Source organism: Bacillus rossius, chromosome 12 (assembly GCF_032445375.1).
Source record: "Bacillus rossius redtenbacheri isolate Brsri chromosome 12, Brsri_v3, whole genome shotgun sequence".
Classification (NCBI taxonomy): domain Eukaryota; kingdom Metazoa; phylum Arthropoda; class Insecta; order Phasmatodea; family Bacillidae; genus Bacillus; species Bacillus rossius.
Window position 1 is genome coordinate 8,413,487 of NC_086339.1, and position 14,136 is coordinate 8,427,622.

A 14,136-nucleotide genomic window follows, 5' to 3' on the forward strand; every position below is an offset into this window, starting at 1 on the left:
TCAGATTGTTGTTACATTAATTTTTTGTCGGCCTAATTGCTTTAAGAAAACCCAATTAATTTGCAAATGAGCAAAAAAACACATTTTTATTTCAAAAACTTATTTTTAATGCTTGTCTTTACCTGCCGTGTTGAATGTCGGTTTGCGTTACATATTTGTAAACTAAAAAAAAAAGGACTAAAGAAGCTATTTTTGCATGCATTACTCATTTGTGGAAACATACAGAATACCATCTTCTAGTGAGCAAGCGTGGCTTAATTAGTTTCAGTTATGCAAATTCTGTTGATTGTTACAAGCTGCAGACAAAACGTGTAGTGCATATCTGGAGTTAAAATTTGCAACAGGATATAACATGCAGTGAAACATTTGTAACAATTCCCCTGAAATGATAAAAAGGACACGGGAATTAAAGAACCTAACATGGCGAACGAAGTCAAGCCGTAACTCCAGGGAAGGGATTTTTAATATAAAGCCCGTTCTACAGTGACTTGGAAACGGAATAGAGATTCTACAACAGCACGTAGAACGGATTAGCTCGGCAGTGCTGAACTCTTCCATCTACGTTGCTCCATGCGACCAATAGAAGCCGAGTACTAGGCTGCGATGGTAGCCATGTTGTGTTTATGTTCTAAATACCTTAAAAAATTGTTTCAAGTACAAGAATATCTAGTGTTCTGTTATTACTTTTTCGTTTATTTTTAGCACATATATGTTGTTTATGCCCGTGTTATGATTTCGAAGAATATTTTTGACGTGACAACGTCTAATAAATCGATGAACGTAGGCTGCACCCACTGAAAAAGTGTCCAGTTACGCACATTGTTCCGTTACGCTGTGTCCCGTTACGCTCATTGTACGCTTGCGCCGCATCTATCTCTCTTCCACTCGATTGGCCTATGCGTTCGAAGAGAAGAAAGACAGCGGCAGCACAACTTACATCTACACGTGAACTGTTTCGTCGACTGGTTTTAAAGTGAAGTGAAAAGTTAATGTGGTTTTCATTGCTTATTACAACAACAATTACGGCAATAAAGGTTACATATTCTTGCATTTTAAAAATCTGATTACTACTATAATTTCAAGTATTTATTCTTTTATTATTGAAATAAAAATTATTCAATTTTATTCATAAAAGTATGCAATCATTTCATCAATGTTTTGTTATGACGTTGTCACGTTAAACTATCGTCCGTAAACCGATTTTACAGACAACCAATTTTTATTTGTTGATTAAAACATTACACACTGACTCGAATACTGCGTATTTATTTCTAATACAACAGCATGCTACTGTAAAAGTAAAACGCTAAAGTATGACGCTTTTTTTTTTTTAATAAAATTGATTTTTCGTAAGATTGAAATGGAATGTCATTGGTTGCCGCACGCGACCCGTGCCGCTGTATAACGGGCCTAACTGACGCTCGGAGGTAACGGAATACAGGCCCTCGCGGCCTCGTGCGCTGACGCGGTGGACGGATGCGTGCCGATGTGGGTCGCCGCGACGACATGGCGATTCCCCCCCCCTTCCCCCACCGGGCAGCGCGGCGTGCCATCGAACCGAGGGCCATTGGCATTCCGACACTCGCGTGTCCCACCCCTTACCCCCTTCTCGCCGATCACAACACATCACGCCATTCCCTTCCCATGAGGCTGCGGTTCCGATCCGACAGCCGACCACTCTTCCGAGAACAACCACCTACTCACCAACCCACCTCACCGCGCATTTCTTAAATACACAGCAGGAGCCATAAAGCCAACCAAATGCAATGATTAAGAATTTATAGGGGGCACGCAGATTGCGCGAAAAGATTTCGAGACTCGATGAAAGTTAAAAAAAAAAAAAAATGTAGCACAGTCTGTGTTTCGTGATTGGGCGAGTTTCTCCCAGGTAGATATCGATTGTAACAACACCAATCACAGTGACTCATCGCGGAAGCAAACGCGTCCTGAGTGGCCTCGGTCAAATAAGGGCAACGACTTCTCTCGCTAGACGGCCGCCAATCACAAGGAAGAAACCACAGGTGCGGGTATACCTTGTTGCAGTCTAATAAGTGTTCAGATCTTTTCGCGAAAAGTACCTGCCTCTAAGAATTTAGTTAACAGCCAAAATCACATGACAACAATCTTATCTATGCTTCCCTACGGGGAAATATTAAACAGAAAAAGGAATATAAACAACAAAATTCTAAAGAATTTACTAACATGGTGGTTGTTGGTATTTTAAAACTTTGCTATTTTCTTTCACGGCATATTTAAAAGCCAGGTTGCCCTTTAAAAAATCTGCACGTTTCGTCTTTGTGTGTTGATTGGACGGTCGTTACTTTGACACGCCCTAGAATGCCTCCAGCCAATATAGAAAAAAACCTGTAGCTCTCGGGTGTGCGAATTAAGTGTGGCTCGAGTCAAAGAGGAAGAAAGGGTCCGAAACTAGCGACAGCCAGTGGACGATTTTCCGTCCGTAGATTATAAGAAAGACGCTACCCACAGCGGAGAAACTCTAAATTGCCGAGACTGAGACCTAGTTTTTTAAGTAGTTTCGGGCCCGCCCGCTAGATAGTAGCTTTCATAATATATCACTAACATAGCTACATTGATTGTGAGAAGATTAATCATCAAGTAAATTAAAAAAACCTAACACTTTGGATGAGACCCTCCAGGACAAGTAGTATTTGCTAGTAGTTACGGGCCCACTCAACAGATAGCGTCGCGCAGAACATGGTTTCATTTTCCACTGAAAAAGTCGCACTTCTACATCTTCCTCCTTGTTCTATGACTAGAGACTGGAAAAATTCGCGAGTTCAATGACCTCCAGGATAGACTCCATGATCATTCGCCTACTAGGACAAACGGCGCCTGTTCATTGGGTGCTGAATTTTGAGGCGTCTCAAGTGAGTAACTTGTGATTGGATACTTTTTTTTATTGATTGTCTCTAATTGGCCAAGAGTCCTGCATATTAACAGTGAACCAATAGCAGAAACAGCACAACGGTATAAATATTATAATTTTAGCATATCACGGAATGAACCCGCGAATTTTTCCGGTCTCTATCTATGACTGCTGCGCGCTTTACCACACATTGTCAGTGACCCTAGTAATGTGTGAGGGGCTCAACTACCAAGAAAACGTCAGGAAATTTCTCGCGTTCATTCAGCACCAAGCTAATCTGCACGTTTCCCAGTGCACAATTATAAAACTGCGTTTAGTTCTTCATCTGCCGTTTACCGTAAGAGATTCTTTTGCTTATCTTCACCGAGTCGTGAAAGATGAAGTACCTGGGACATACTAGCCGGTTATCATTAGGTTCATGATCGCAGAGGACGTGGTTTAGATACTCGGACATTTCGAGGACTCATTTAACGACAAATAAAACCAAAAAAATAAATCACTGTATGTTAATTTAAAACTCCTGCAATTTGGTCGCGGACCAAACCAATAGAAAATGAATGATCACATCGCATAGGTACACCCAGTAACCACCAAAAATTACTTTCCAAAGGACAGCCAAAATCCACGGAGGTAAAAAAGCCAAGGAATGGGAGGGATCCAAGTTTTTTGTCGTGTTAACAATTTCTCATCTGGATATTAAAAAAAAAAAACCCTTTTGTTTATGATAAAGTTTAACGTTTAACACATTTATTTACAACTTTATAATGGCCTTTTTTTTAATGATTATTCCTAACGACTTCTTTTCAATCTATTAAAAACAAGTCTCATATTAGCCCAACCGCTTGCTTATCAAAATAGTGTTTTCACTTTTCAGTGCATGGCCATGACCTATTCAACAGGTCGTTGATCGTGCGAAATCTCTGTCTCTCCATCCATCCGTTGAATCACCAAAAACAACGCGAGAGCATGCATGCGAGCTGTACAAGTAAGTCTACCTCGCGACCGAACGCCAAATGAGAGGCATAACACGGGAGCAAACAGGAGCGGCGCACGCGACGCGCGGCGATGACGGAGGTTACGAGTGTCAGCAGCCTCTGGTCTCGTCGGCGGAGGGCCATCAGGTATTCCCGACGACGTCTCTCGGGAGGTTGGTGGTTGAGGGGGAGGAGCAAGGAGGGGAGCAAGCAAGCTTCAATCGCGGCTTCCACCCACGTACAGCGACTGCCCCCCCCCTCCCTCCCTGCAGCAGGGGCCTCGCCGCCGCGTCGTGGACAATGGCTACGTGGTCGCGCCGCACCGAGGCCTCATCTGCATCCACAACGACGGGCGAGGCTTCCCGGAACGTCCTGCGGCCAGCGGCGACGACGCGCGCCAGGGGACAGCACGCGCCGGCAACCACAGTCCTGCTCTCGAAGCCCTCACAGACCGCCAGCAGTGCTGATAAAGTCTACAGGGCCCAGGACACAGCCAACTGTCTGGTCAGCTGATTGAAGCGGTGACTATGCTGGCCGCTGGTCATTGCCGAAGCTCTAACACCCTCCCGATCAAACAACAGGGAGCTATCCCTAACAGTTTATGTTACTTTAAAAATCTCCGGAATGTTAAAATCAAGAGAACTGGTTACTACTCCCACCCTATCCTATTAGGGCGCATACGAGGGAGGGGAACGTGAGAATGCCGGCCGTAAGGTCGGAACAATCTGCCAGCAAAGCCCGCAGCCACGTCGACCAGGGGAGCCATTTTCCGCAGGGTCCAGGGTTGCGTTTAATTTACATGCGTTCCCTTAACGGAAAAACCGCTCGCCACTCATTAAATTTTACACCCAGTAATTTTCGAAATTCTAGTACAAGCAACTTTGAAAAAAAGTGTTGTATAAATTGTGCTCATGCTATATGTATATTTAATCACGATCTTTGAATAGTGTTCAATGATAAGACGTTCAAAAATTCCTTCAATATTACTTCCTACTTTTTATTTTTCTAAAAATGTGAGCGGTATTTCAGTACTAGCCAATGATTTGTAAACCAAGTTATATTCTGCGGTAGTGTCACTTACATAAAGCTTCATTTGGCACACCATTGCGTTTGGTATGTCCCCTAATGTTTACGAAAGTGACTACATACGTGTTTGTGTTGCTACACGTGGGTCCACCATATTTGTCCCACATTTACGTTCATCGATTTTTGTGTGCAAACAGGATCTTCGCCTGCCCCTGTGTGGCGGCTGCCCGCTTCACTCGTCTGCACTGCGAGTAGCCGCGATTCCTGGAGGTTTAATTCCCAGGCGGCGAACTGCTTTACAGTAGGGGTTAAAAAAAACTGGTGAAGCGATACGAAAAGTGCTTAGAACTGATTTGTGACTATGAGAAAAAAATGAAGTAGATATTCAGTAAACTAAAACTTTCAATAAAAACCTTTTCCCACGAATTTTTTAATGACCAAACGGACCATATCTAAAAAAAAAAAAAAAAAAAAAAAAAAAAAAAAAAAAAAAAAAAAAAAGCGTATTAACTCAGTAAACGTGATATAAGTGAAACTTATAAAGCAATTCAAATCTCGACTCGTACGTAAATCGTAAGGAGTAAAACCGCGCAGAAGAGAGCGAGAGAGAGTGAGAGAAATAAGAAAATTTTTTAAAGAAAGAAGTAGTAACAACGTTATTTCTCACTTCAAAATAACCGCAAACCCCTCTCTGCCCAAGTCATGGCGGTGTCAGGCGCAGGCGGGTCCCTACCGCAGCGAGCCGCCTATCCCTGCAGCTTGGAACTCTTCTTACCTGGACCTTTTCCCCTCTTGTCCAGTAGTTCCCTGCTTGCTTAATGCATGATAATTGATCCCCGCATGACCCGGCCCAGGGTTTTCCCTGTGTCTATGCAGGTTTTACCTGGGTCACATTAGCTAGCTTTTAAGCTAGACTATCAATGGGGCGTCAGTCATGGCGCCAATCGCAGCCATGGCTGGCCAATAAACCCCAATTAGCACATGATGCACGCACCCTTGTACTACATGGTTAATACCCCGCATTGTAGAGAGTATAGGCTTCGGCCTGATACACACTTAGGTCCTCCCCTAACTTGGACCCTCCCCTTACACACTTATATTAACATAGGCTAGGAAAAAAAAATCGCATCCCGCATGTAAGTGCCCAGGGTTTTCCCTGTGTCTATGCAGGTTTTATCTGGGCCAAACTTATCTAGTATTTTAGTATAGAATAGTCAGTGAGGGGAGTTAGTCATGGCGCCAATTGTAGCCATGGCTCGCCAATCCCCCTCCTAGCACATATGCATGCTACCTCTTCTGCATGGTTCATAACCTGCATGATTAGAGCATAGGCTTCGGCCTGAAACACACTTACGAGACTCTCCCTAACCCGGGCCCCTCCAAAATACACTTAGTTTTTTAGTTAGGTTAGGAAGAAAAAAAAATTGGTGTCTGTAAAGTTGGTTTACGGACGATAGTTGTTTAACGTGACAACGTCATAACAAAACATTGATGAAATGATTGCATACTTTTATGAATAAAATTGAATCAATTTTTATTTTAAAAATAAAAACTTCTAAATTATACTAGTAATCAGATTTTTTAAAATGCAAGAATAATTAACCTTTATTGCCGAAATTTATGTTGTTGCAACAAGCAATGAAAAACCACATTAACTTTTTTCACTTCACTTTTTTATAAACAGTCGAGTGGAAGAGAGAGAGAGAGAGAGAGACAGATGCGGCGCAAGCGTACAACGAGCGTAACGGGACACCGGGTAACGGAACAATGTGCGTAACGGGACACTTTTTTCTCGTGCGTGCAGCCGCGGCGTTCGTCGATTTATTGGACGTTGTCACGTCGGAAAAAAAAGTCGAGGAGAAGGTTGCATCGTGATCCGGGGGAGGAAGAAGCAGCAGCAGGGAGCTAGGGAGGGATGGGGGTAGTCACTGACCGTCGGGGTTGTTGGTGCCGGAGCTGGAGTTGCCGCCCTCCTCGCTGCCGGCGCTGCCCGGGGAGGACAGGGACTGCCCCTGCGCCAGCCCCAGCCCCAGCTGTTCGGCCAGCTCGGCGTGGTCCTGCTGGTGGATGTAGTCGAACACGCTGCTGCCCGTCATCTCCACCTGCGCCACACGTGCCGACACGTCAACACTGCCGGACAGCCCGATGCCACACGAGGCTGGCGAGGTTACAGTTTCTGAACAACCCCCGTCATCTCCACCTGCGCCACACGTCAACACGGCCGCGGGGCTTGCTGACAACCACCGTCGTGACGCGAGAGAGAGAGAGAGAGAGAGAGAGAGAGAGAGATGTTGATGTTTGTATCAAACAATAATTTTTTTTTGAGTATAACGAATAGGGACCGGAAACATTCGCGGGTTCAATGACCTGCAGGATGAACTCCGTAGTTCTACGCACACTCTGTCAAATGCCACCCACTTCATCGGCTGCTGTCTTGTGAGACGCCGCCAACGTAGCAGCCCTGTGGTTCGTATAAAGCTTTGGTCGGGTGTTTCTCATTGGCCCAGAGTCATCCAGGTGAGTTGTGAGCCAATGGCAGAGGCCGCACCGAGGTGTAACTATTTGTATTTTAGCCTATCGCGAAATTAATCCGCGAATTTGTCCGGTCTCTAATAATGAATAAGTGTTAAATTAACTATTTTATTCGTGCCAGATCTTATTGTTAAATGTATGGTAAATATTTTATGTGTTAAATGATATTATTACCTGTAAAACTTATGCTTATGGTAATGCTATTTGCTGTGAAACTTATTATATGTGTATGCATTGTGTTATGAAAAAATGATGTGTCATATTATGCCAAAGTGACGTGTATAGTTCCAAAACCGATATGCTCTCCGGAACATTGTAAAAATAAAAAAATAAAAAAAATAATTTTAATATAATGTTATATAAATTGTTATGGTAAGTAACAAAGAAAGTATTTAAGATTGAACACTGAGCATCTGGATATATGTAATATATGATATATATGATATATGTAATATGTTTGACTGGACGAAGTTTCAAGCGCATCATAGCCGACGTTTTCGCAACCATCGATACAATTGTTACTGAAAAAAAGGGGGTTTGTCTGTAAAGTTGGTTTACGGACGATAATTTCACGTGATAACGTCATAAGAAAACATTGACGGAAAAATTGCATGCTTTTTATTTTTTCAAATATTAATTACAGTTTTTTGCAAATTTAATTTAAATAATTTGTTTAAAAATATAATCACGAACACTTAGTTATAGAAATAAACTGAAATCATATCAATGTCAATAAATTGTTAATTTGAAACGACGAAATTGGACAAATTAAAACAATATTTTTTAAATTGCTGCTTCTAAAAAGTTCGCCTTTTTGATATTATAGAAGATTTTCTCGCACGGTGGTTGGCCGGTTCTTGCACGCTCGGCTCAGGCGGAACGTGACAATGAGTCATGCTTTTTCCGTGCGTGCAGCCGGCGTTCATCGATATATAAGACGTTATCACGTCAAAAAAAGGTTTTAATCACAATGACACACTTATATTCTGGTTGCTGGCACGGCGGTGAAAAACAGAATGCACGAGTCATTTTCCGGTAAAAGGCCCTCATAATGGTAAACATAAACCATTCAAAACAAAGCGAATGGAACATCTAAAGGCCAATCCATTTCGATGCCCCCATCAAAAGGGTGCACGAATGGATCTAAAGAAAGAGGAAAAGCTAGTGCTCCTAGAATACCACAACGGGTTCAGATCTAGGTAGTGGAGGTGGGAAGGCTTTGCCGGGCTTTTTCCAGGAATAACTTGCTAGACATGGTTCGCAGGAACACTGGGTCGCTATTCCTACCCGCGCATTGTCCGAGTATCCCCAGTAGTTGGACCGTTCCCTGAGTAGCTTTACAGTATTAACTACCCACATAAATAAGCATAACAAAAAAACAAAGTCCAGTTTTTAAGTATTCGATAATCTTTTGTATGGTAAAAAAACGCTTGAATGAAACATCAATTAAAATATAAAACTGTGTCAATTATCGTAAGCAATACTCGAAAAAAAAAGTATTTTATACATGCAAAAAGTAACCATAGACATGTATTTCCAAAGGAACCGTTTGTGAAAGTACAGAATTTTTTTTCCTCGGTGTAGCCGCAGATTAGAAAACCTCGAAGGTTGTAATGCACAAAGTAATCTTAAGACTCACATATGGTGCCGTGATTCTTTTTTTCTGTCAAAAGTTTTTTTTTTTGTTATTTTCCTTAAGTGATGGCAAGGTTTTACAAGCTGTTAGAGCTTGAGTAGATGTGCGGAGTTTTAATGGAATACTAGCCCCTTGCGGAAACATGTCGAGTATCAGGAGAATTATCCGGTATCGGGAAATTTATCGGGTATCGAAAGATAAATCGCGCATATATATAAGTATATATACACTTAATATCGGGAATCAGCTGTTGTATCAGTTATCGGCAGATTTTTCGTATATCTATACTGCCCAGTCTGCATATAACTCGTTTTCAATGAAAAAAAAAGTTATCTGGCAACAAAAAAAAATTTTTTTTTTTTTGTTGCCAGATAACTTTTTTTTTCATTGTTGTACACGCTAACAAAAATTTTTTGCAACAACATAATTTTTAATTCTCGACAAAGCCATTCATAACTGAAAACAAAATTTTACTTTCATTAATAAGGCACTTAATGCGTGCTCACTATGAAACCATTTTGTAGCCATGAATAAATTATGCACTGTATATATTCATAAAATTTCTTGTAGCAGCCACAAAACTATTTTTTTATTTGCGAGAGACTGCTTCAATCTGGTAGGCCCCATCACATCAAGTCTGTGCGCATAACCATGCGACATAACAGCCTGTCTTTACCGTAAAATATTTCTTGTCAGTGTTCTGTTCTTGCTGTGTCCAAAATCCCGACAGAGAATACAGAAGCGTAAAGCACAAGCAAATTGGCCGTACTTCCCAGAAAAAAAGGCGGGACTGTGTTAATCATTGAATACAGAATAACTGGCTTAGAATGGCAACCTTCCATGTGGAGGAGTTGTCATCAGGATAAGCATAGAGCGATGACCGACAGCGGGCTTCTACGAGCTGACCTGTTCTGAGACCACACTCGCCCCTTCCCCCGGATGTGTCGCCTCGTAGCGGTGTGCCAGTGAACTACATTCCCGCCCGCCGCTCTCTCCGTACCTCCAGAACCACAGGCACGTTTCTACCCAACACCCCATCGACTGTCATTCGCCCGAGTCTCATTTATTTACCAATTACAATTACGAACGTCGTGGACTACTAACCTATAGAGACAGGAAAATTTCGGGGATTCATTTCGCGATACGCTAAAATACAAATACACACACACACACACACACACACACATATATATATATATATATATATATATATATATATATATATATACCTTTAAGCTGCTTTTGTTATTGGTTCACTGTTCATCTGGACGACTCTGGGCCGATGGGAGATACTCAACCAAAGAAGTATCGTATCACAAGAAAACTAGTTAAGACGACTCACAAGTCAGCAGCCAATGAACAGGCGTTATTTTCCCGAGTATACTGAGGACTGTGTAGTCTATCCTGAAGGTCATCGAAACAGCGAAATTTTTCCAGTCCCTACTAACTTACCAGCGAAACAGATAACAACAGTCCCTAAAATACTGCGAATGTGTTTGACCTAAATATAGATGTTAGAAAAACTAGTATATGTACCTACCACAGGTAGACGTAGTCAAAAACTGGAAGTAAATTAATGCTTTTTTTTCTTTTCGAATGTCCTGTAAATATATATATTTACTTGTGAAATATATATATATATATATATATATATATATATATATATATATATATATATATATATATACTAGCTGCCCGACCCGGCTTCGCACGGCTATAGGTACTAATGGAAAAAAATTAAGCCACATCTCCCATTTATAGTAATGGTAAATAAAAAAAAAATTCAGTGAAAATTTATTACAATGCTGTATAATGTACCGGAGAGAAAATGAATAGCACCGATGGTTTCCCGACTCATGCACGCAACGTACAACTGATGTACCCGTACTTCGCTACGGCAGTCTACAGGCAGATCACTCTTGCGCCGCTCATTATACATGCCCCTCCTTGTGGGTATGCCACTGCCGCGCGATGCCCGTTGCCATGGAGACGCAGAAGGCATGAACAATGCAAAATACTGTTCTTATGCAGACAAAGTACCCACTGTTGCCTGGTTTTAACCACCCATTAGATCTAATTTTCGGAAAATGTCATCCTGCGTAACATAAGGAACATTAGGGGCAGGCATATTTCGCGAAAAAATCTGCTCGGCGTCGGCGGTCCCTCTCCCACCCTCCCCCTACCCCTGCCCACTACCGCCACACCTCCCCCTCCCACTCCCGCCACACCTCCCCTTCCCACTACCACCACACCTCCCCCTCCACCCCCCACTACCACCACACCTCCCCCTCCCACTCCCGCCACACCTCCCCTTCCCACTACCACCACACCTCCCCCTTCACCCCCCAATTCCCACAACACCTCCCCCTCCCACTCCCGCCACACCTCCCCTTCCCACTACCACCACACCTCCCCCTCCACCCCCCACTACCACCACACCTCCCCCTCCCACTACCACCACACCTCCCCCTCCCACTACCACTTGCAAAATTTCAACGGTGATGAGGACTGCACTAACAATGAAATAGCCGTTGCCATAGAGACGAATGAAGCATCAACAAAGCAACAGCCGTTGCCATGGTGATTTCCTACCAAAAACTGGAAATAAAAAAAAATTTAGGGGTGGACTACCCCTAACATTTAGGGGGATGAAAAATAGATGTTGGCCGATTCTCATAGATACCGGATAAGCACAAAAAATTTCATCAAAATCGGTCAAGCCGTTTCGGAGGAGTATGGCAACGAAAACTGTGACACGAGAATTTATATATATATATATATATATATATATATATATATATTTCGATCTGGACTAACGGGAACGGGCATAATTAGACAATACAAATTTCTGAGACTTCTTATTTTGAAATAAGAAGCCATGTTCGTCCGTTAACTAGTGAGACTGAACCTAAAGAGTTGTTTTGTACACGTCCAGCGAAGCTGAAAGAAAGTTACGTGTTCTAGTTTCAAATCTCGCCGAGCGAGTCTCGAGGAAGGAATGAGGGGGGAGGGGGGGACAGGCCGCGACCTGTTGGTTCGGAACCATCTCAGCATTTGGCCTGCTCGGGTGACTTAACGGAAACCACGCAAAAACAAAAATTAAATCTGGAAGAACTGTTTTTTTTTTTTTTGGAAACCGGGAACAACGTTTTTACTCTAGTGTCAACTCACTCCGTCGGGCCTCGGCAATGCAGGCTCAGCACATCTGGCTATAAAACGTTTACTTCCCTAGGTCTCCCCCCAGGGTCGTGCAGACAATACACCCGGTTGTTCTGGACGGTAAGGAAAACCAGGCAGGTGCACCTTTCACCGCTCGCATTCGCGCAGACTGATGCGCTGTTTTGAGTTTTACTGCCGCCGTCGTTGGAAACGGCGAGGTGAGTGGCCCAGGAGACTGTTGCTCCTCCCACTCCCACGACCCCCCAGCCAATGACACCGCCGGCATCAACTGGCCGGGGAGGTGGGGGTGTGGGGGTGTGTTTGTCGCATTTGTAGCTCGGCGCACGTACCCCGGAGTTGCTTCTCGTCACGGAGACAACCCGCGCGAGGCGCCTGTCCGGGTCGGCGGCACGCAGCCCGCACTACACGCATGTACGGCGGCACGACTCGCAGGGGCTAGCCGCGCCTCAGTGGGCTTGGAGTTAGGGAAGACGGCATACGGCATGCTGAAGTTACATACTGTTTCGTGCAAAACCTTTAGAAATGGTGCTTGCCACGTCTTATAGTGGTTATTAAGAGTGAATTAGAATCTCCGTCGTTATAACCAGTCATAAAGAAAGTCTTTCAAAACTGTTTACACAATGAAAACATTACAGTTAAGGGCCCCGCCTCGTCAGGGGTGTATGTGTGTCAGTGAGGCGGGATGATAAGCGCGACGCTCGCTGGTGCTTCTAGCGCGGTGTCTCCTCTGGACTGGCGCGCAGTCTTCTCGTCGTCACAGGACAACTGTGGAATTTGAGCGGTGACCGTAACATTGATTGCCCGGGAAATGAAGATAAAGGTGTAATGCAAGTCCCTTAAGTGCTTTCAAGAATCTGTACTGGTTGTTTTAAGCCTAAAAATTTCTCTGAAAACATGTGTTTTTAGCCCTTTTTACTCTTCTAAAAATACAGTTTAAAAACTTAATGAGAAATAAAAAGTACTTTTCGGCCCTCAGCCAACTCTTAAATGCTTTTCGTAAGCAGGCCCCACTCGGATATCTTCAGTAGTTTGGAAATCGCGTTGTTTTTCCTGAAGCTCTGCACACAGTATGTGTGTCCGGGTAGGCGGGGGCCTTAAGAAATTTGGATGACGCGGGTCCGCCATATTTTTTTTTTTTTTTTAGAGATTTCTGAGACATTCACAGGTGGCGGCAACGTGGTTGCACATTCCCGTTCATGCTACTTCCGTGCCGTTCGACGAAGTGCCGTACGTCGAGGGGCTAAGATGTTTACACAGTGTTGCCACTGTGCCCAGAAGTGAGGCAGAGTCAGGAGCTACTGCTGCCGCGTGTTGGGACACCGAACACGTCTGCGCCCGTCTGCCCTTGCCGCCGGCGGGGCCGGAGTGTGCATCCTTTGTCCTCTGAGGCACACTTCCGGCCCACGATCCGTGTACCAGGCCGTTCCTCTCGCCGGCACCCGCTGCTCCCGCCGCTCCGGGGTGTTCGCGACGCCACACAGTGACCTGGACTCGCGCCCTTTGCCCGGGTTCGTCTCGGAAACGATCACTACTCTCATCCCCTCGTGTTAATCAGCTGTTACGTGGGGATTACTAACCTAACAACTGAAGCCAGGTTCATTTGAATGTTGCGCGGCTTTGTGAACTATCTATCGAACGGTCAGAAATTCTTCTTAGTTGGCACTTGTTAAAAAAAATAATATTGTTAAAAATATTTTGCATGTAACAGTTCAAGCACAAAATTGAAATTTTTCCTAACACGTTAATCTAAATCATGGCACATTTATAATTTTTTTTTCCCCATGTTTACAGAAAAAAATGGTTTTCAAATACTTGCTAATTAATATCAAGCATTTATTTAACAATTTAAAAAGAAAATTATGAGCTATAAAAATTACAAGTGTTCTATTCACAAACAGTAT

General features: G+C 43.5%; 1 protein-coding gene across 1 annotated transcript in view; it reads right to left on the minus strand.

The window, feature by feature from the left end:
* Positions 1–14,136, minus strand: part of LOC134537479 (protein trachealess) — a 504,924-nt gene that overhangs the window by 28,046 nt on the left and 462,742 nt on the right. The window contains exon 7 of the mRNA XM_063377954.1: positions 6,821–6,989. Coding sequence (XP_063234024.1) covers positions 6,821–6,989 — 169 coding nt within the window. The remainder of the gene's footprint in view (positions 1–6,820; positions 6,990–14,136) is intronic.